Below are 23,617 nucleotides of genomic sequence, written 5' to 3' on the forward strand. Positions count from 1 at the left end.
GAGGAAGCCGTCGCATCCATGGAACCTGGAAAGGAGCCGGGAGTGAGTTTCGGTGTGGACCCGTTTGTCAGTAGTGGCCGAGGGGCTTGCAGGAGATAAAGCATGGTGGGGCCTGTTTCCCGATTAAGGAGGAGGCAGGATTACCTGCTCAGGGTGATTGTATAGTGGCGTGTTACTACTGCTTACACCTGATATCTGTGTATTTCCTAAGTGCTTGTACATAGCTTGTTTTAATAAGTTGAGTAACAAAAGCTAGTATTTTGTTTACCATGGAAACTTTAGATAATGTAATATCCTACATCTTTTAAACTTGAGAAAGTACCGTTTATTGACTAAAAAGCCTCTGGCTTATTAGCGGGGAAAGAAGACACTCTTGCTATTAATGAGGGGCCGTTTGTTGAAAAAATTTTCCTAGCTTGGATTGGAGGTTGTGTATGTACTGACTAGCTGGCCTTGCCTCACACCTTCTGTGTTTTTCTTAAATACCTGGGGACTGACCTAGCTACAGTTTCTCTAGCTGCATTTCAGATTGATCACTTTGATGGAAGTGGAATAAAGCTGCATGTGTCTAAACTGTACAAGTGAGTTGATACAGTCACAGCCAATTTCCCGGGCTTTCCTTCTTTGCCCTCAGGTTCCTCCTGGACAGAGTCAGCTGCCTGTCAGAGGAATTAATAGCTTCACGGCTGGTGCCTCTTCTGCTTAATCAGTTGGTGTTTGCAGAGCCAGTAGCTGTTAAGAGTTTTCTTCCCTACCTCCTTGGCCCCAAAAAAGGTGAATTTTTTTTCAAAGTATTATTGGTAATTACGGAGTTTGGGAGTTATTAGTCCGTATTTGAGCAGTGCTAGATTATTTCATGGTAATCCGAACCACCTGGGGAGCTTTTTAAAAATTTGCCTGTGCCTGATCCACTGGTTCTGGGACAGAGCAAGGATGGGTAAATGTGTATTTTGAAAGGTGTCCAAATGATTCTGATGCATGTCTCTGTTCAATAACCTACCATAACTACTAGGAAGGAGAGGACTGTCGGCACCAACTCTTGCTGTAGCATTTAACACACTTCCTGGCTTGCGGATAAAATTGCAACAATCATATCCGTTGAATCTAGTATATGAAATTCCTCATTGATTAGATGTAAATATATAAAGAGCTGTCGACTCAGGATTCTATTAGAACATGAGGTTTCTATGTAAATAGTACATTAAGTATGATGGAGTATTTCAGAAGCACTTCTACAAGGTGGAGTGTGATTCAGACAGTTAAGCCTTGAGTAATTTGGGGTCAAAAGAAGCACTTCCCTTTGGTTTGGGACGTAAGAATTTAGAAGAGCACTTAGAACGTGTGTGAAGCTCTGGGCTCAGTTTCTGCGCCGGGCTTCGTGCTGCTTTCACCGAAATGACGAGCTGTTTTTCCCTCTGACCTGGGGAGAAGACGGTGCGAGGGGAGGAGCCCCCCGCCTGCTCTCGCCAGCGCTGTTCCAGGCGCGGGTGATCCCCGTGCTGCTGCGGCTGTTTGAGGTGCACGAGGAGCACGTGCGGACGGTGCTGCTGTCTCACCTGGAGGCCTACGTGGAGCACTTCACCCAGGAGCAGCTGAAGAAAGTCATCCTGCCCCAGGTAGGGGCGGGGCGGGGCGGGGCGGGGCGCCGCGCCCACAGCGCTGTCCAGGGGAGGAGGCGGGGCCGGGGGCCGCCGCGGGTGCTGGGGGCCGGGGAGCTGGAAGGGAGGGGGGCTTTGGAGCGTCTGGGGAACAGCTGAGAAGGCCTGAGGCAGAACTTCAGTTTAAACGCCTCCTGGGATCCAAAGGGCGGGAATTAAAGTTGCATTTCCAGGCCAGTCACACAGGCAAATCAGTTAAACTAACATATTTGGTTTTCACCTGTTTATAACCTGAAAAACTATAATAATTCTGTTTGCTAATTCTTTGGGGGAAAACGAACGAGATTCGTTTGTGGGATGCTTTGTGAACATAAACTGCAAGTGTCATAATTAAATTACTGTAAGATAATTAAATTATAACTGAGAGGAACAGGAGATGATTCCTGTCAGTGGTTTTCAGCCTGTCAGTCAGCCAACAGGGGGCCTGTTAGATTTGACCACGCCAGGGCTCCAGGTCTGTATCGGTTTTCTGTAACTGATGTAAAAAATTACCACAAACTGCATGGCTTAAAACAAGAGAAATCTATTCTCTTATGGTTCTGGAGGCCAGAAATCCAAAACGAGGGTGTCAGCAGGGCTCCCTCTGAAGGCTCTAGGGGAGACTCCTTCCTTGCCTTCTTCCCAGCTTCTGGTAGCCCTTTAGCGTTTCTTGGCTTGTAGCTCTGTCACTCCCAATTTCTGCTTCCGTTGTCACATGGCCTTTTTATAAGGACACCAGTCATTGGATTTAACCCAGTATGATGCATTTCAAGGTCACATTCTGGGTGGACATGAATTTTTGGAAGACGCTATTCAACTCAGTCAGTACAAGGTTTTAAAAGATTTTATCGGTCACGTGGTATTTTTCAAATAACTTGTTTTTCTATGAGATTAATTTATTTACAAATTATAAGGCCTGGTTTTATGCCAGTTCTCGTGCTTAGGTACTGGGGCCCTAGAGGTATGTAACACACTTCCTGCTTTCAAGGAGAGAGTAGATCGGAAATAATAGATGTTTGTTGTCTGTGTAGCAAATCACCCCAAAACTTAGTGCCTTAAAATGACAATCATTTTATTAATTCTCACGATTCTTTGGATTGATTGGGCTCAGCTTGGGGGTTCTGTTGTTCCACATGATGTCAGCTGAGGCAGCAGTCATCTGGGGCCCCATAACACATCCAGAACAGCTCCTTGGCACCTTGGAGGGGAAGGTTGAAAGGTGGGCTTACCTGGGACGTCGGGACAGCTGGGGCTCCCTCTCCATAAAGTCTCAGGACATTTCAGGGCCCCTGTTCCCCCATGTGACTTCTCCACATGAGTTCCTTAGCAAGGTGGGTGGGCTTCTTACATGGCTGGCTGCCCAAGGCTACCAGAAGTGCCCAAGCAGCCTCCTTAAGGCATAGATTGGAAACTGACAACATCGCTTCTGTCACGTTCTCTTGGTTGAAGTGAGTCACAGAAGTCAGGCCAGGTTCACCGTGGGGTGGTTTTGTACAAGGGCGTGGATACTGGGGGTGTGGTTCACTGGGGGCTGGCTTTAGAGCCTAGCTACCACAACATACCATTTTGTGTTTACATCTGCAGCAGTAGTTGTCACCCTACTTGTAGTTTGTGTCTGAAAATTTAGAAGAGGAATGAAGCACTCTAATTCTGAAATAGACATGCCATCACAGGTCTCAGAATTGGCACTGAGCTGAGGTCAAATAATAAGTAGATACTCAGCATATGAAAGGCAGTGAAAACTCTCAGTGGAGCTACTTCCCCTGTAGGGGAATAACTTGACTGATTTCAGGGTTCACTTTGGTAGCAGTGTGGAAGATGGACTAAGGGAGTTCAACTAGGAAGTTACTAGAATAGTCCTGCTCAGAGATGACAAGGACTGGGGAAAACATGGCGGCAGTGATTAAGGGTAGAAGGGGTAGGACTCAGTTTCTCACTAGATGGGAGAGTTTTGAGGATGACTCTTGGGTTTTTGGCTTTGGTGGTTTCTTGTTTTACGATTACCATATTCAGTTGATAGAATTCTAACCATGATTTAGTTTACTTGTACAGCTTTGTTTCGAGAAAGTGCCTGGTTTGTTAGCATTGGACCTGTTAGTTATTTTATTGAGTCCTGTTGGAAACCTTCATCTTGGGTATATGAGGAAACTGGACCAGAATAATGAAGCGATTAATTGGCCGAGTCATACTGAGAAGCCCTGGCAGAGCGAGGACCAGAGCCCAGCACTCCTGATAGCTTGTGTCTGGCTGGTGCACATGCTTTGCCTGCCACCTTCCTTACGTACGTGTTTGCCAATTCAGAGCAAAATCTCTCCCGATAGCTCCATGTGAATGTCTTAGTCGAGATTCTTCTGGTTGCAGGTAACTGAAACCCACTTAAACAAGCTAAAGCAAAAAAAAAAAAAAAAAAAAAAAAGGAGAGAGAGACACTTTAATCAAAGGATGTCATTCTGCCTTACATGGAAATCAAGTGCAGCTGGGACTCAGCCATATGGTCTTCATTCCGTTCCTTTCTCTTTTGACTTTTGAAGACCAGCTTTAATTATTTGGTGTACACATGGACAAACATGGTTGACCCATAGCTTCTAAGTTCACTGTCCTCATTTTAAGCAAACCTCAGAGATAACCAGTTTCTCTAAATTCCAGTTTTTGTTACCAGGAAAGAGATCAAAATTGGCTCAGTTTGGGGCAGGTGTTATATGCATCAGATATAAAGAAGGTTTCAAGGTCCTATCCTTATGGGTGTATAAAACTGAGAAGAGGCCAAGGACTGGTAACATAGCTCTTAGTGACCTAGATGAGTGTTTCTAAGTGAGCTCTGCAGAATATTGCCAGTCCATGAACTGTTTGTTATGGTTCTGCAATGAGGTGAGTACAGATATGGAAAATTAACATTTAAAACCTTTTTTTAAAAAATTGAGGTACATTATTGATATATTCGTTTCAGGTATACAGGAGAATGACTTGATATGTGTGTATATGTATATATATTGCAAATGATCACCACAATAAGCCCAGTTACCATGTGTCACCATACAGAGTTACAAAATCTTTTTCTTGTGATGACTTTTAAGAATTACTCTGTTAGCAACTTTGAAATATGCAATACAGTATTATTAACTATAGTCACCATGCTGTACATTACATCTCCATGACTTTTTAATTTTATAACAGGAAGTATGTACCTTTTGACCCTCTTCACCCATTTCATTTCCTCCCTACCTCCTCACTTCCACCTCTGGCAACCACTGATCTGTTCTCTGTATCTGTGAGCTCGTTTTTCTGTTTGTCCTCTTCCCCACCACCACACACACATATGAGTATTCGTCTTTCTCTGTCTGACTTACTTCCCTTAGCATAACATAATGCCCTCCAGGTTGATCCATGTTGTTGCAAATGGCAAGATTTTATTCTTCTTTATGGCTGAATAGTTTTCCTGTGTGGGTACTACATTTTCTTTATCCATCAATAGACACTTAAATTATTTCCATATCATGGCTATTGTAAATAATGCTGCAGTGAACATGGGAGTGCATATATCTTTTTGAGTTAGTAGTTTTTTCTTCAAAGAAATACCCAGAAGTAGAATCACTGGATGGTATGGTAGTTCTGTTTTTAATTTTTTGAGGAACCTCTGTACTGTTTTCCATAGTGGCTACACCAATATAAACTCCCACCAACAGCACACAAAGTTTCCTTTTTCTCCACATCCTCGCCATCACCTGTTGTTTCTTGTCTTTTTGATAATAGCCATTCTAACAGGTGTGTGGTGATATCTCACCGTGGTTTTGATTTGCATTTTCCTGTTGTTTAATGATGTTGAGCATCTTTTCACATACCTGGTGACCATCTTTCTGTCATCTTTGGAAAAATGTCTATTCATATCTTCAACCTATTTTTTTTTTTTTTTAAGACAGCTTTCCATCTTTTTTTTTTTTTTTTTTTTTTAATTTTATGGCTGTGTTGGGTCTTCGTTTCTGTGCGAGGGCTTTCTCTAGTTGCGGCAAGCGGGGGCCACTCTTCATCGCGGTGCGCGGGCCTCACTATCATGGCCTCTCTTGTTGCGGAGCACAGGCTCCAGACGTGCAGGCTCAGTAATTGTGGCTCACGGGCCCAGTTGCTCCACGGCATGTGGGATCTTCCCAGACCAGGGCTCGAACCCGTGTCCCCTGCATTGGCAGGCAGATTCTCAACCACTGCGCCACCAGGGAAGCCCAACCTATTTTTTTAATCAAACTGTTTTTGCTTTTGAGTTGTATGAGTTTTTTGGTATATTTTGGATATTAACCTCTTATATACAATTTGCAAATATTTTCTCCTATTCAGCAGATTACCTTTTTACTTTGTTGATGGTTTCCTTTGCTGTGCAGAAGCTTTTTAGTTTGATGTAGTCCCACTTCTTTGTTTTTTGCTTTTGTAACCTTTGCTTTTGGTGTCAGATCCAAAAACTCATCACCGAGACTGGTGTCACAGAACTTGCTGCCCATGTTTTTTTCTAGGGGCTTTATGGTTTCAGGTTTTACATTTAAGTCATTAACCCATTTTGAGTTAATTTTTGTATGTGGTATAAGATAGTGGTCCAGTTTCATTCTTTTGCATGTAACTGCCCAGTTTTCCCAACACTGTTTATTGAATAGACTGTCCTTTCCACATTGTATATTCTTGGCTCTTTTTGTCATAAATTAATTGACCATATATTTATACGTTTATTTCTGGGCTCTCTGTTTTGTTCCATTGACCTATGTGACTGTTTTATGCCAGTACTATACTGTTTTGATTACTATAGCTTTGTAATATGGTTTGAAATCAGGGAGTGTGATGCTTCCAGCTTTGTTCTTCTTTCTGAAGATTGCTTTGGCTCTTCAGAGTCTTTTGTGGTTTCATACAAATTTTAGGATTGTTTGTTCTATTTCTGTGAAAAATGCCATTGGAATTTTGATAGGGCTTGCATTGGATCTGTAGATTGCCTAGGGTAGTATGGGCAGTTTATTAACAGTACTAATTCTTCCAATCCATGAGCAGAGAATATCTTTCCATTTATTTATGTCTTCTTCAGTTTCTTTCATCAGTGTCCTATAGTTTTTAGTGTACAGGTCTTTCACTTCCTTGGTTAAATTTATTTCTAGGTATTTTATTCTTTGATGCAACTGTAAATGGGATTGTTTTCTTTCTCTTTCTGACAGTCCATTATTAGTGTATAGAAATGGTACAGGTTTCTTTATATTGATTGTGTATTCTCTGACTTTACTGAAATCATTGTTCTAAAAGTTTTTTGTTGGAGTCTTTAAGGTTTTCTACATATAGTATTAATGTCATCTGCAAAAAGTGACCATTTTACTTCTTACTTTCTGATTTAAATATCTTTTTTTTTTTTTTTTTTCCCAAGCCTAATTGCTGTGGCTAGGATTTCCAATACTGTGTTGGCAAGAGCGGGCATCCTTGGCTTGTTCCTAATCTCAGAGAGAAGGCTTTCAGCTTTTCAGTATAATGTTAGCTGTGGACTTGTCATATATGGCATTTACTATGTTGAAGTATGTTTCCTCTATACCCAGTTTGTTGAGAGTTTTTATCATGAATGGATGTTGAATTTTGTCAGATGCTTTTTCTGCATTTATTGAGATGATCCTATGATTTTTATCCTTCATTTTGTTAATGTGGTGTATTACATTGATTAATTTGTGGATGTTCAACCATCCTGGCATCACTGGAATAAATCCCACTTGATCATGGTATATGATCCTTTTAATGTATTGTTGAATTTGTTTTCTAATTCTGTTGAGTATTTTGGCATCTATATTCATCAGGGATATTGGCCTGTAATTTTCTTTTCTTGTGGTATCCTTCTCTGGTTTTGGTGTCAGGGTAATGCTGGCCTTTTAAAATGAGTTCCCTCCTCTTCTATTTTTTGGAAAGATTTGAAAAGGATTGGTATTAATTCTTTGAATGTTTAGTAGACTTCACCAGTGAAGCCATCTGTGTCTGGACTTTTTGTTTGTTGGTAGGTTTCTGGTTACTGATTCAATCTCCTTACTTGACCTGTCTGTTCAGATTTTCTATTTCTTTATGATTCAGTCTTGATAGGTTGTATGTTTCTAGGAGTTTATCCATTTCTTCTGGTTTGTGAAATTTGTTGGCATATAATTGTTCATAGTAATCTCTTGTGGTCCTTTGTGTGGTATCAGTTGTAGCATCTCCTCTTTTCATTTCTGATTTTATTTGAGTCCTCTCTCCTCTTGGTGAATCTCGCTAAAGTTTTGTCAATTTTATCTTTTGAATAAACTAGCTCTTAGTTTCATTGAATTTTTTTTCTGTTGTCTTTTTAGTCTCTATTTCATTTATTTCTGCTGTGATATTTCCTTCCTTCCGCTGTGAGCTTCCTTTGTTCGTCTTTTTCTAGTTTCTTGAGGTATAGAATTAGTTGTTTATTTGGGATTTTTCTTGTTTCTTCAGACAGGCACTTATCACTGTGAACTTCCTTCTTAGAACTGCTTTTGGCTGCATCCCATAGATTTTGGTATGTTTTATTTCCATTTTCATTTGTTGCAAGGTATTTTTTGATTTCTCCTTTGAATCATTGGTTGTTCAGTGGCATACTATTTAATCTCCACATATTTGAATTTTCCAGTTTTCTTCTTGTAATTGATTTCTAGTTTTTTTACTGTCAGAAAAGATGCTTGATATGATTTCAGTCTTCTTAAATTTATCAAGTCTTGTTTTGTCACCTAACATATGATCTGTCCTGGAGAATGTTCCGTGTGCACTTGAGAAGAATGTGTGTTCTGTTGCTTTGGGATGAAATGTTCTTTGTATATCTGTTAAGTCCATCTAATCTAATGTGTCATTCAAGGCCAGTGTTTTCTTACTGACTTTCTGTCTGGATGATCTATCCATTGATGTAAATGGGATATTAAAGTCCCCTACTATTACTGTATTGCTCTGTTTCTCCCTTTAGGGTCTCTTAATATTTGCTTTGTATATTTAGGTGCTCCTGTGTTTAGTGCATAAATATTTATAAATGTTATAAATGTTGGATTTGACCCCTTTATCATTATGTAATGCCTGCTTTGTTTCTTATTACAGTCTTTGTGTTAAGTCAGTTTTGTCTGATACAAATATAACTTACCTCAGCCTTCTTTTGGTTTTCATTTGCATGGAACATCTTTTTCCATTCCTTCACTTTCAGTCTATGTATGTACTTACACCTGAAGTGAGTCTCTTATGACATCATGTAGATGAGTCTCAGTTTTTTAATCCATTCAGCAACTCTGTCTTTCAGTTGGGAGTATTCAGATTCGTGAAGAATTTGATTGGGGAATTGTCTACAGCCTTCCCACCCTGAATGCATCCATCTCATCTGATCTCTGATGCTGAGCAGGGTCAGGCCTGGTTAGTACTTGGATGGAAGACCACCTGGGAATACTTGGTGCTGTAGGCTTAAAAGCACTGAGCTCTTGGGAGGACTCTGTGGCCTTGGTTTGGAGGCAAGAGTCAACAGGCATCATGGACAAATCTAAAACCTTTTATAGTAATTTAACAGAGTCATCTTATTCCTAATATATTTCTAATGTATTTATCTACTTAATTTCTGAAAAAGTATCAGGCTGTGATGGATTGGGAGCAGAAAATATTGGTCCTTGACCACAGATAGGTTGCGAGCTACTGACCTAGAACACGTGTCTTAAGAAATGAAGTTCACTTGAGCAAGCACAATCTGATTGCAGCCCAACTACTTGTTTACAGCGGGAGAAAGAGACAGGCAATATGGCTGTGTACACTTACTACCCAATTCACTCCTAGGTATTACTGGGCCTGCGTGATACCAGCGATTCCATTGTGGCAATTACTCTTCACAGCCTGGCAGTGTTGGTCTCTCTACTTGGACCAGAGGTGGTTGTGGGAGGAGAAAGAACCAAGGTCTTCAAACGCACTGCCCCAAGTTTTACTAAAACTATGGACCTTTCCGCAGAAGGTAAGAATGATTAAAGGGCCTAGTGTGTTGTTGTTTTAATTTATTAGATTTTAAACATTATACAGATAATGCAGATAGATTGTATTCAAATGATACATAAGGAAAAAGTTAATAATTTCCCTCCCCCAGCTCCTTCTGGGGCGTCTAAGGTAACAATGGCTTAGTGGGAATTCTTTCATCCTTTTTTCTAAGCCCACAAAGACACACAAATGTATGTTTACACACACACATAGGATTTAAAAAAAAAAAGAAAAAAAATATTATGCACAATTCTACAACTTGATATTTTTCTTGTAGCAGCTTATCAGGGACCTGTCTCCAGGTCAGTACATAACTGCCTAATAGTTTTGTTTTGTTTTGTTTTTGATAGCTGCCTAATATTTCATTGAATATAATTCAGTGATTTCCCTATTGATGGCTATTGCACTCATTTCTGGATTTCTTACTGAGTCAGAGAATATATTGAATACTTAAAATTTTAATAGATAGTGTCAGTTTCCAAAAAGGTTGTAGCAGCTCTTAACAACACCAGATGTTTAAGTTCTTTTGATTTTGATGGCTTATTAGGTGACAAGCTCTTGATTTTTAGGTACTTCAAGAAATCAAGAGAAAAAAATGTCCGTATTTCTGGTATGTTCCCATTGGATGCTACATGGAAGTAGCAGTAATTTCTGATCTTTGTAGGCTATAAAAGTCAAGAATAAGAATTTTTTATCAACAGTGTCATTGCTTCTTTGCTCCTTTGTATAACCCCGAAGGATGATGACGTGTTATGAAGCTCTGGATCTCTAATCCGGTTCTCAGTCATAGTGAGTAGATAGCATGGAAACAATTACTAGTAGAAAAGAACTGTCAGATAGACAGTTCTCTAATTTTGATGCCAAGAGAATTTTTAAAGCAACACTGACTTCCTGACGTTTTGAAGGGTTCAGTTCTTCCTTGGTGCTAATGAATCAGTGTCAGTGTGGCTCCAGGGAGCTTAAAGAGGGCGATGGAGAAGCTGTCGCCTCCTCTTCAGCCATGAAATGTCCATACCAAACTGAGTGAGCTCTGCTGTTACCAGTTTTTCTTTTATCAGAGCGCACAAAGAGCAGATGAAAGATTTATTTATATTTCATCCCAGAGGAATTTCTGGCAGGAGGAGAGGGTATGTATAATTTTGAGATAAGGCTTAGGGGTCAGTCTCTGGGGGGCAGCTTTACATGTTGAATTAGCAGAAGTCCCCACTCCGAACATCTTTTTTATTTACTGGATGGAGTTTTCTGGTTCTAGACGTTTTATATACTATCTACCTGGATTACTCCGTAATCTGAATAGAAAGCTGAAAAGGCACCAAAAGCAGCAACAGTAGATAAGTTTTTACTAAAATAGATTTTCCTGAAAACTTTATGAGTCTAATCCCACTGACTTGCCACATTAGGCTTTTCATCCAAGATGGCTGGGAGCCCTGGTGGCAGCCTACATTCCAAGTTTATACAAAAGAGAGGCCCTTCTTCTACAGGACATGGGGGACTGCTGGGGAAGGGGCATGTGTAAAAGAGGTACTCTTAGACTTTATCTTTTTCCTTCTGTTCTTTTACAGTTTACCTGCATGGTCAGACTTAAGAATAAGGGCTAATATGGAGGTTAGTGAAAAGTGTACCTAAGGGAAATAAGTCTGCATGAACAAGAGTTAGGGAAGACAATTTATAGAAGGGGACATTTTATAAGAAAAATCAGTAGGACTTCAGCAGGGAGGAGAGTGGCAGAAATAAGCAAGAGGGTGGAGGGCTTGTAGAGGTCTGACTGCGCTGAGGAGGGGAGCTGTGGCCTGTGATGAGTTAGCCCAGGCTTCCCCCTCACCCTCACTTTTCTGAGGCAGAGGAAGCATTCAGCCAGAAATTTTGCTAGAATCCTTTTGAGCAATACCCACTCTTGAGTATGAACTTTCTGATAAGCTGTTAAAGACAACATCTTCTTAAAACATTTTCCTTTTCCCAGTTGGGCATTAAATGTCCGTAACAAAGTTTACCATTTTAAACATTTTAAGTGTACAGTCTTGTGGCATTGAGTACATTCACATTGGTGTGTTTGTACTCTTTATTCTTAAAAGGAAAGTAAGTAGAATCAAGTATGATGTTAAATCACCACTAAGATGTTTTTAAAGGCTGTTAACTTTTATAACTAGGTATCCTAAAGGTTTTGTTTTCTCTACTTCAACTGCTCACCTATGCTTGAAACCTTTCTGTTCCACTACCACCATGTGGGCACAGCCTGTTCTTAAATGCCTCTAGGACAGGCAGTCCCTTCCTTAGTAGCTATGTTTCTTCAAATATTTGGAGGTGCCCTCTTTCTGCAACTTATCTTTTATCTGTGTTAAATATACCCTTTTCCCTTAACCATTGCTCACCTAACATGGGATAGGAAAAGAAGCAATTTACTACCCCTTTCATTTTTTTGGAGTTTTTATTTACCTTCAGATTCTCCCACGCACGTCGTCTGCAGCCAGCGCAGTCCGATCTCGCCCGTCTTGAAGAACCCCTCCTCTAGCATATTCCCCAAATGTTTTTCTGCCAACATGCCCATCACCAGCAAGCAGCACATACAGCGAGATTACTACAGTACTCTTTTACAGACAGGTAGATTCGTTAAATTTATATAGCTGTTCCACTGCTTGGGTGAATGTTTTCCTGAGTAATAAGTTTAAATTCTGAACCTTAAGGGCACTTTGGGAATATTGAGACTGATTTTTATTATTTGTAATTATGTAGTCAGCTTGGGTCTGTCTTTTTTCCCTGGACTATAGGGTATATACCTGTATTTTCTTCATAACTGGTGAAGACGTTGCTTGAATTCTTTTTTGCACCAGATACTTTACTTTGGGACTTTTTCCAAATTGTATCAAAGAATGATAGTTCTGGAAGATGTTAATAGGTGTGCTATGAAAGAGGAGTTCTGTGGTTAAATAAGTTTGGGGAATTGAGCACAGAATCAGACCACACTGCACAAGACTTCAGTGACTTGACTACACTTAAGAAAATCTGTTTAAAATGAGGATATGTTGGGCGAGGCAAACTTATTTGAGCACACAACACTTTTTCAGGGTGTACGTAATTAACATCTCAAGGGTAACATTGCCTGGGTTAGAACATTTTTATATTTGTTTATAGACAGTTATGCCAATAAACAGTATGTTTGAATATTTAGTAAAGGATTAGATGCTTCAGTTAGTTGTTGCTTGGGATGCTTCCATCAAATTACAGTTGAAGTATTTGTTTGTTTAACTTACATCACATCTTTGTTGATTTATGTTCTGCTGGGATATCTCATACTTCAGTGTACATGGATATTTCCAAGGAATTGGATCTATACGTTTCTGTAGTGTTAACTTTCTCCTAAATATATTGTTCTTAAAACCAACATTTTATGAGAATAATTCTTGTACTTATCCCCCACAGGCGATCAGTTTTCTCAGCCTATTAAATTTCCCATCAACGGAATCTCAGATGTGAAAATTACCTCAGGAGACAGTGAAAAGTTCCCATCAAGTTCTAAAAAGTCTGAGGAGTGGCCTGACTGGAGCGATCCTGAGGAGCCTGAGAACAACACTGTCAGCATAGAGATCTGTCCCGCAGAAGCCCATGCTGCTGCCAGGTCCCCACTCACTAACTTGAATGCAGAGGCGGCGGCTTGGGATGACTTTGAGCCCAGCAGCTTAGATACTGAAATGAACCCAGGAGGTGGAATCACGGCTGCAAGACCTGTTACCTCAGGGGAACAAAAGGCCACTCCTACTTTGCTTCCACTCACTGAAGAGGCCAAGCCTTTGAAATCAAGCCTACCCCAAAAGACCAGTCTTGTACGAAGCAGGGATGACCCAGACCAAACCAAGCCACCAAAAGTGTTGTCACAAGAAAGGCGCCTTAAAGTTCCATCAGAACTTGGTTTAGGAGAGGAGTTTACCATTCAGGTGAAAAAGAAGCCAGTAAAAGACCCAGAGTTGGATTGGTTTGCTGATATGATCCCAGAAATTAAGCCTTCAGCTGCTATTCTTATTTTACCTGAACTGAGGACAGAAACAGTAGCTCCCACCAAGGATAATGTCTCATCAGTGATGCACTTTTCCTCAAAATTTGCTGCAGCAGAAATTACTGAGGTGAGGATTATTAAATTGTGCTACTAGTTTATGTGTTTCCCTCATAGGTAGCAGCTGCACTGTCCCATTGATAACAAACATGCTGTTTTCCCAGTGAGAGAAAAGACTGATCTCCACAATTGGATAACATGATCAAGCATAAAATGAATAAAATCAGTTCCTATAAGTGGCATCTTTCGTTCCCTAGAAAAATGTAGCAGTGCTTGGGCTAATAAATGGGCCACTTATTACAATAATAATCTTTTTGTCTGGAAAAGGGATTAAACCAAGAATGTGGTGTCATCAAGCTGATTTTATTGGCTTATATGGTCCTTGGAAAGTTATTTTCCAATACTGTGGTTTTGTAATTCTGGAACCAAAGTAATTCTACTTTTCAGCTTCCTGTTACAGTAAATTTTACTTAGTACAAGGAAATGTATTCTGGCATCAAAAGACACGTGTTGCGCCCCTTTTGAATTCCTGATCTTTCGAATCTGAACATGATTTGTTTCAGCAGGTTGCCCTTGGCTTGCTTTCTCTTGTTGCAGGGAGAGTCTGCAGGCTGGGGAGAAGACGGCGATCTGAACTGGGAAGACGACAACTGGTGACAACGGGTGTGAGTTAATCTTTAGGAAAATGGATTCCTTTTTTAAAAAAATCAAACTAATACCTCAAAAGCAGGCTCTGCAGACAAGAAAACCCAAAAGCATCCTGTTTTTCTCATACCAGGAGCTCTTTTTCCAGTCAGTGCCGACGGAAGTGTGAGACCTGGCGTGCTGGCGGGGAGCCCTGGGCGGTGCAGAGGTTCCCAGCCCTTCTCAGAGGAGGAGGCTGTGTGTCTGACTGAGGCCAGTTTCTGTGAAGAGCAAGTGGCTGTGGAAAGGTTGAACTTACTGCTTTTTTCCAGAACAATTCTGGAAGTAAAGAAAATACAAAAACTCAAGCTGATTAGCTGAATTTTGTGCTATTTCTTTGTCAGAAGAGTAAGCTCTATTATGAAATCAACTTACTGAAAAAATTTTAGCTATAAAGTATATAAATGATTTTAAATTGCTAAGGTTTCCTTAGGCAGCTTATTTGTTTGTTTACAGATGTACTATCTATCTATCTGAGTTACCGACTGTTCCTGTATTATTACCTTGTACCAAAGCTCTTCATGAGACATATGCCCCACCATCCTGTTCTCTCAATGTCCAATAAAGACTATTTTAACTAGATTCAACTTTAGAAAAGTTTTATGTGTTAGAAAATGTACAGACATAATTAATTACATCAATATTTTCATCTGTAGGTGAAATGCGCTGTAGGATGACAAAAAAATCATCCAACTCTACCTAGTGATAATATGGTCCAGTCCATTCAGTCTTCACCCTAGAATACATGATGTTTTAGCTTATCAATCCTTTCTTGGAGTGCCTCCATTTTCGTCAGAAGCCAGTCTGGAGGAGGAGACTTTTGGAGTAATGACTCGATTGCCTCCAAGGCCGCTATTGCTGCTTGGAGTGCTGACCTGTACTCTTCTTCCAAGGGGAGCTCGTGACGTGCTCTTTTTGCAGAAGGCTGGCAAATGAGAAAAGCAAGTAGTGCCATGATACCCATTCCAAAATGGTAAAAATAAAGAACTTTCCTTCTGGACTAGAGTAAAGCTTATAAGGACAAATTCTAAACCTGTTAAGTTTTATATGAAAATTTTATTCTCGTTAGTTATTGGTTCACAAGGGCAGGAGGGCACCCTCCCCCTGCAAGCGTCTGGAGAGAGATGTGAAGGCGTTTTTGGTTTGTCACAGGGATTCAGGCTGCTACCGCCATTAATGCTCAAGGTTGAAGGAAACTAAGAAGTGCTGCCTTGTCCAGTAACTTCCAGTGAGTATTCTTTGGCCATATAATCTGTCTTTTACAAAAAAGCCCCAAATATAAATTTTCTAAATGCCTGCTGTTTTTCCTTTTAATGCTGAGTTTATAATGATGCTTTGCTTTCGGAGCCAGTTCAGTAAATTGTCAGAGTTTCTAACATCATCGCACCAGGAAGGGGAGGAAGGATTGAGGCCAAGACAGTTTTTATAATCCCTGTCTTCCTAGGGAAGATCATAACATATAAATTCTTGAGGGCTTATTTATACTACTGATATATTTAACTTTACAGATGTAAGGCATAAAAGTTAACATGTCTTAAAAACTAGTTTTGTTTTTTTTTTTTAATGAGAACTGTAACTTAAATTTACCATTGTGGATTACCGTTCCAAGTATACTATTACTGCTCAAAACAATTTTGAATATCCTTAGAGGTATCAGATTTCTGCCTTTTAATCGGTAGATGTGATTTCTAGACAGTGCCAAAAACTCTTAGGCTGATTTGATGAATGAGGCAAAGGATCAAAGTAAACATTTTGGAAGGTAAGTTAATTGGTTTTCTTCTGTGGTTCAGAAACTACTGCATTTGTAGCGTCACTGGTACGAAGACATAACTTTCCCAAAGGTTACTACAAATAATTGACAGTTATGTTAGAAGAGTATATTTTGTATGATGCTTAAAACTTTTTTTGTAGTCCCTCCTCTGTTCTATGTGTTGATAACCTTTCAGGAAGAAGAAATGTGATTTTTAAAAGAGTAGCTACCATAAATTTTACATATCTAGACCTATTTATTTTGATATTCAGTACGAGGCCAAGAACCATGCTAGTTTCTGTTTTACTTTTATCATCAGTAAGTAATAAGGCAGAATTTCTTATTAAAGCTTGATTCACACTGAAAAGCAGTCCATACCTGTAAAGATGACTTCTCTGCTTCTTCTACAGTAACTTTAGCAAAGGGCGCCCAGAAAGTACCTTTTTCCTGTTTGACACGTTCCACTCTGGCAGCTGCAGTTTCGTCTACAAACCCCGTCTGCCAGAGACCATGAAAAACCAAGCAAACATCAACATTAGCATTCTCTGCTCAATATTAAAATGGTGTGATATTCAGAAGGTGAAAAGGCCTGCGTGTTTTAAGTGCCGGGTGTTAAACTGTTCTTGCTTAGCCTGTGAACTAAGCAAATTTTGGAAGTTAAGTTGGAGTCATCTGTAAATGTATCCTCAGTGTAATTTGGGTAAAATTATTCTACAGTGTTCTCCTTCCCTACAGAAAAATGATAGTCTGCTAGCCTTTACTGAATAGGGTGAGAAATTGTTAAAAGCAACATGTGCACACACTTACTTACCATCCAGCTTATATGTAATATATGCATATATAAAAATAATAAAGAGACACCGCCCAGTTCAATAATGAGATTAAAAAATTAAGTACTTAAGCATAATTCACTTTCTCCTAGCGTTCTAAATTTGTGGTTTAGCTGCTCTATGAGTGCTTCAATTAACCTTTAACTTACATCCTACCACTATCTCCATATAAGTTTCAAAGCATGCACAAATATGGGAGCCATATGATTCAACAGTTTGGTCACTATTTGGAAAAGCCATGACTAAATTACAGCAGTGAACATGATCCTCTCAGGCCTACGACTCTACACGTGAATCTAATTATGATGAGTCACGGGTGAGGGCTCCCCATTCTTCATCTCACTGCCTGAATGATCAGTGCAACAGTATCCCAAACTACAGGCAGAGGGACTCCAAAGTGTTTTACTTCTGACTTGTAATGAGGTCCCAACTGCTTAATAATAATGTGGGTCACCACTGTGTTAAGCACTGTGAAAAACTGGAGCTAACAAAGATATTCAACTTGGTTATAATTTGAAAAAAGAAAAGTAACATGATACAGAACAAAATATGTGCCACTACTATTTTGATTCTATATAAATAAAATACCTTCTCCAGAAAAGATACAACTTTCTTCTTTGTTTCTTCAGAACTGAGACATTGTGGAACTATCTCTTCATGATTTGTTCCCTATTAAAAGATTTGACAAAGCTAATTTCAATATATTTCAACAACTTGCAAAGACAAGTACATGAGCTTTAAGAGCTACCTTAATTAAAAATGCATTTTAAAAGAAAATAGTGCCAGAGGATACTCAAAAGATAATCTCATAGTTATTTCAGGGTGCCTTAGGATAATACAATATTCTGCACAAGTGTAGAGCTGTAAGCTGTAATGACTTCTGCCCGGTCATCCGAACATCTCTGGGCCCCCTTATGACCACAGGCACACTGCACTACAGTGGGTAAAAGTAACCCAGGGCAGGGTCGCCTTCTCTACAGAACCAAGCTAACAGGTCTGTGTTCATCAACCTCTAGCCCCTGTGATAGGTGGAGACGAAATGTATTCTCATTCGACCCCAAAATAGTGTCTGAGTTAGTACACCTGGTCTGAATGCCTGTTCTGATTGTTACTACTCATAGGACCTTAGGAAAGTCACCTCACTTCTCTGGGCCTCATTTTTAGGTCCTGTAAAATAGATGACTAGTAATATATCCGCCAGCAGAAAATTTTACGACTAAGATACAAAAGCAGCTCAATAAATGTTTTTGGAATATCTGAGATACTAAATTATTTTAGAGGTCACTGTGATAGACTGGCCTTCTAATTACCTCAGCAAACTGAGTAAACGCCTCCAAGGAATGTTGTTCTAGTAGCCAATTCCTGTCAGCTAGCAGTGAGGCAAAAACAGAAGATAGGTGGGGCAGAATTTTGTCCTAAAAAGAAAACCAAACCTTATTAAATAGAGGAAAACCTCAGCAGAGTACACTGATTATTCTAACGTTGTCAAATTTCCATAATTCTGTCCCAGTGAACACGTGTTAAAACATGTTAAATCATGTCACTCTTTTGCTCACATCCTTCCAGTAGCTTCCCGTTTCCCTCAGAGTAAAAACCAGAGTCCTCACAACAGCCTGCAAAGCCCCACTGCCTCTGCGTTAGCTCTCCTATCAGGCGTGCTCCCATCTCGGGGACTTCCACTTACTATTTCCCCTGCTCTGGAAATGCGTTCCCCAGATACCTGCTTGGCTTGCTCCCTCAGCTTCAGGTTTTACCCACATGTCACTGTGGTGGGGACTCCAGTGACGAAGTTCGATTTAAGGCTCTGCCTCCCAACATACACATTCTTTCTTGCCTGCTTTATTTCTCTCCATAGCACTCACCACCATTTAGTACACTACATATATCCCCACTTCATTAGTCTGTTGCCTCACAACAGGCTGAGAGTCAGTATTTATTAGTTTCATTCATTACTGAACCCCCAGTGATTAAAATAGTGCCTGACACATAGCAAGAACTCTGTTTTTTCTTGAATGAATAAATGAATCAATTTCATCATGTGGCTTCAAATGCCTCTCATATGCTGATGAATCCCCAAAATTTCTTCACACCTGAACTTCACTCCTGGGAATATGTAAGGTAATGTCTGCTAATAAAACATTTGTTCCATAGGTTCTGGGCCCATTAGGGTCAGTAGTTATGCACTAATGAAGCAGCATTTTAGAATACATTCGTTTTATGCTAAAAAGAAGATAGCTCAAATGCAAGTATCTTTGAATACTTTTGTCCAGAGAGTTGAAAAGAAGCTGCCAAGTACACACCTATCTCATGAGACACCTTACATGATGAAAACAAATGGTATGGTATTGTTTACCTGTGAACAAGAGAGCCCTTTAGAAACTAACCAGTTCAATTCTTGGTTTCAAAGGTTTTAATCAACATGTACTGAGATAACGTCCATCCATTCATGTTTTTGCTCAAGTTAACGTAAAAAGTTCTCATCACTGAACTCTTCATAGTATAAATAATATCTCCCGTGGAGGTGGGAGAAAAAGGTCAACTGTCTAGAATTGTTGTTTTGACCACAGACAGTAATAAGGAAGAAAAAACTCAATTTAGGAGGAAGACCTCCTTTTGCTGTGAAGCATGTCATAAAATTCAGTAGAAGTGTATTGCCAGGCCTTTACAGTTTTATAAATAAATATCAATTTGTCAACTCTATATATACTTTGCAACATTTTCAAAAATATCGTCTTAAAAAACAAACAGGCTGCCTTTCATGGATCTAAAACCAAGAGAATAACTTTTATAAATCACCCAATTTCCTCATTATACACCATTCCCTAGAAGACATAAATATGTTTTCCTTCCTCAGGAACTTTGTGTGCTAGAGCCCAACTAAAATCTCACACCATAGCCAACTCTATAAATTATTTGTATGTCAACATATATTTTTCTAAAAGTAAATAAAATGAGTTCTATTTTGACAGTCACCCTCTCTTCACAAAATTTATTTTTCCCCCAATTTTCTTTGTCAACAATCCACAGAATTTCAGAAATTAAAGCCTGAAAATCCATCAGTAATTCTTAGAGATTTTGTTAACATGGGAACAAAAAATTAAGAGAGTATTACCTGGATGGCTTGAGGTATAAAAAGTTTTCCCAGGGAAGACAGAAAATCAAGAACTGCCAAACGAACATGGTCAGGAGGCTCTGATTTGAGTAGTGAGGTCTGCAAAGTTATTACCTAAAGGCACAAAGACCAAAGAACAGTTATAAATGAAAACAAATGCTTTGTAGAGACATGACTAAGATTTTGATGGGTATGTAGGAGGGGAAACAAAACCAAACCCAGGACAGTCGAACATTCCACAAAGCCTACACTTCACAGGTGGAGTTTGAATAAAACAAAATGACTGAGTCAATCATTACAACATTAGTCCTACCAACCACTGTAAAAAAATGAAAAATCCATGTGTTTCTGAAAAATGATATACCAGTGCTCTTCTTTTAAATCTTCAAAAATTATTTTGTATTTTAAATTCTAGAGAGAGAAGTTCATTATTTAAAACATGGGTTGGCCAACTTTCTGTAAAGGGCCAGATGGTAAATATTTTAGGCTTTGCAGGCAACATGTTCCCTGTTACATATATATACATACACACACACAATTTTTTTTTAACAAACCTTTAAAAATGTAAAAATCATCCTTAGCACTTGTGCTGAAAACAGAAGGGCAGAATCTAGCCAGGAGGCCATAGTTTGCCAACCCTTGGTTTAAAGGAGCACTGAGCTAGTCTATAAAGGAGGCAATATCTAAATGAACAATTACGTTGACATTTTAAAATGTTATTTGGAGTTTTTGAAGGTAGGCAAAATTATTTATATCAAAACTATCACTATTTAATTTCTCAAAAAAATATTAGAATCTTCAGAATCAACATAATTTGAGTCAATTATTTTACTATATTCTCATTCTCTGTAATTACACATACGGTAATTTAAAATATACCTAATTAGTAAATATTTGTTAATGCTAAGTTCTTCATGTGCACAACCAGAAACCAGAGCTACTAAAAATGAAGTGTTGCTAGTCTCACTCTGCAATATGCTGTGACAGGGTATTACTTCTCTCATCCTCCTAAATAGGAAAGGTTAGCTTTACCTTGGGACAGTTTTTGTTTCTTAAGTGACTGTAAGCTTAAGCCACTCTTGAATTAGGGGATCAAGTCTGTCCAGTATGGACTCATTCCAAAGCCTCAAATCACTTCAGGTAAGATTTTCCCCTCTCTCCATCGCTTAGAACCTCCAAAAGCGAGGCACACCTGAGGCAACACCACATGGATTCCCCCGGTGACCCCCGTCCTGCCACGCAAGCTGGGGGCCAGAGAGAAAATTCAGGAGTGCTCCTCCTTGGTCATTTTATTTCTTCAAAGAAACAATGGGGATTATCCTTAAGTCCCTGGTAGTTATATTCCACACTCCCACAGCTGCTGGCATGCCTTTGAAAATGCTATGAATGCAGGGTTCACACGTAAACTATGACTCCTAACCTCAGGGATTTTTCCCGAGCAGTTAACAGCAACAATAAAAAAGGTCTGAGTACTCAGCATCAAGGAGATAGAGAAGAACACATAACTTGCTCACTATTCTTACCTGACTTATCAGCTGAGGATCTAGAGTTTGAATGAAAAATCCCAGCAGTGGAAGTAAAAGGCTGAGTGTCTGTTGAACATAAGGTTGACCTGTTACCTTAAACAAGCACAAAATAATTTTGGTGAAAATTTTCAATTACATGAGAATAGCAACCTTTGCATTTATTATATACCAGGCGATATGCTAAGCACTTTATTACCTCACTTATTCCTTATAACTGTGAGATAGGTATTATTACCCTCACTTTAATAAGAAAAAGGGGCAGAAAGGTTAAATAATTTGCTCTAGATCACAGAGCTAGGAAAAAGAGCCATGTTTCAAACCAAGATTTAACTCAGATGGGGATCTAATTACTTTTATCTGAAAGTCACTGAAAAAGCTTGTTTATTCCTTAGTCTTCTTAAAATTCCATTTCTCCTCTCCATAATTGTTGTTTCTATCATGATATTGCAAGCTATATCACCAGGAGAGGTCCTCAGTGAATATTTATTGAATGATTTGTAAGGATCAGAGGAAAGTACTCAGTGAAGTCAAAATGCTGCAGTAGTGAAATCTGACCTTATACATAAACTTTAATGATAAAACATCATCTGCAAAACCATTTCTATTATTTCCCAAGTGTGAATGTTGCCTTCAGCTTCCACTGACCGGGACAACCAGAGGTCACACATTTATTTCAACTTAAATGTCATATTTAGATATTTAACTAAATATGATTTCTAAATCACAATGATTTGTGGAACATACATCATTCTAATTCTAGCCTGATCATCACCTGGCTTTCCGGCTTTTCTGGAGAAGAGTAATACAAATTAGCCACAGCCATTTACTTGCCCCTTCCACCTTTAAGCCACATCACTCTCCATTGCCCAAAAGATTTTTATAAAAGACCCTAGAATAACAAACAAGCTATACCAACCAAAGAGAGGAGAAAACAATAGTAGAGATTTTTAAAAAAAAAACAGGATCCAACTGGTCTTGAAACTAGTTAGCTAGAAGATCACTGTCACTTCTGTAGGTTCTAGTTTTACTGATATAATTCTATCACACTCTTAAATAGAACTGGCTGAAAGAGTACAAGTAGGTATTTTAAGTTGTAACCGCAAGTTCTACCAAGAACCTAAAGAAATTACATACATTTTACTCTACAGGGAAATTTCAGTATTATTCTTTTTTCAATATTTTATTTGTTCTTCAGGGAAATGATTAGTTGCTTTCCTTACCAGTTTAATGTTTAAAAGAGCCCAAAGTTGACTCCCAACTTCCTTAACTGCAGTTTGCTGTCCCATATCCAGAGCTTTGCTAGCAGAATTACACACGGCAAGCAAAGCAGAGAGCACTGGGTTCTAGAGGGGAGAGGCAGGGAAAGGACCTGAGTTTAGATACCAGTCTAAAGGAGCTGGAACCCAGTTACCTGGAGGTTCTGAGTTACTTACCACTCTTCATAAAAACCCACGTAGAATTATATTTCTAAGACCCAAAACCATCTCTTCAGCGATTTCTTTAATACATGTATATTTTGCTAAAACTAATTTTCCTTATACACAGAAACATTTGCTTCATTTTTCTAAATAAAGAAACTTTTTTTCCTTTTAGGTTGAAAATTTAACAAAATGGAAACAGCATCATATTTTAATAAATAGGTTTGATACAAATGGCCAGTATGGTCAAGCTAATTTATAATCTTCATCAACTAAAAATTTTAGTTTTTTACATTATGTACTTAGCAGTCTTTTAAAGTTACCAGATTATTGTTGCTGCTGTTTTTATAACCTTTAAAATTTTTCAGCAACACTGCATTCAATAAACAAATATAGTACTTAAGTGCACTATCTAGAATTTGAAACTAAAGACAATTTTCCCTGGATTCGCTCTTATCTATACATCACATCTCTCTCCGACTGGCCGGGAATGGGGTTGGTCTGGTCGTGGTAACAATCAGTAACCTTGCCTTTCATCCATTACACGTCAACAACCACACTTAATTTTATGTAATTACCATACAGCTTTTAATTTATGATTTACTTATTTCCTTTTACAAATAAGC

General features: G+C 39.1%; 2 protein-coding genes across 11 annotated transcripts in view; one reads left to right on the forward strand and one right to left on the reverse strand.

Moving 5' to 3' along the window:
* Window positions 1–14,937, forward strand: part of SCYL3 (SCY1 like pseudokinase 3) — a 40,014-nt gene extending 25,077 nt beyond the window's left edge. For 6 of the 9 annotated variants that reach the window (XM_082384582.1, XM_082384581.1, XM_082384586.1 and 3 more), the window contains 6 exons: window positions 635–774; window positions 1,432–1,616; window positions 9,435–9,606; window positions 12,066–12,224; window positions 13,044–13,741; window positions 14,238–14,937. In XM_082384582.1, the coding sequence (XP_082240708.1) occupies window positions 635–774; window positions 1,432–1,616; window positions 9,435–9,606; window positions 12,066–12,224; window positions 13,044–13,741; window positions 14,238–14,345 (1,462 nt within the window). In that variant the 3' untranslated portion in view covers window positions 14,346–14,937. The remainder of the gene's footprint in view (window positions 1–634; window positions 775–1,431; window positions 1,617–9,434; window positions 9,607–12,065; window positions 12,225–13,043; window positions 13,742–14,237) is intronic. The other 3 variants (XM_082384585.1, XM_082384587.1, XM_082384588.1) reach the window with 3 other exon arrangements.
* The window catches only part of FIRRM (FIGNL1 interacting regulator of recombination and mitosis), a gene marked incomplete at its 5' end in the record, with an annotated part of 43,538 nt that continues 34,858 nt past the window's right edge, over window positions 14,938–23,617 (reverse strand). For both annotated transcript variants that reach the window (XM_082382658.1, XM_082382659.1), the window contains 7 exons: window positions 14,938–15,280; window positions 16,484–16,603; window positions 17,524–17,604; window positions 18,246–18,350; window positions 20,048–20,161; window positions 21,571–21,666; window positions 22,794–22,916. In XM_082382658.1, coding sequence (XP_082238784.1) covers window positions 15,092–15,280; window positions 16,484–16,603; window positions 17,524–17,604; window positions 18,246–18,350; window positions 20,048–20,161; window positions 21,571–21,666; window positions 22,794–22,916 — 828 coding nt within the window. In that variant the 3' untranslated portion in view covers window positions 14,938–15,091. The remainder of the gene's footprint in view (window positions 15,281–16,483; window positions 16,604–17,523; window positions 17,605–18,245; window positions 18,351–20,047; window positions 20,162–21,570; window positions 21,667–22,793; window positions 22,917–23,617) is intronic.

The sequence above is a fragment of the Balaenoptera borealis genome, assembly GCF_965194805.1.
Source record: "Balaenoptera borealis genome assembly, chromosome: 1".
Lineage (NCBI taxonomy): Eukaryota > Metazoa > Chordata > Mammalia > Artiodactyla > Balaenopteridae > Balaenoptera > Balaenoptera borealis.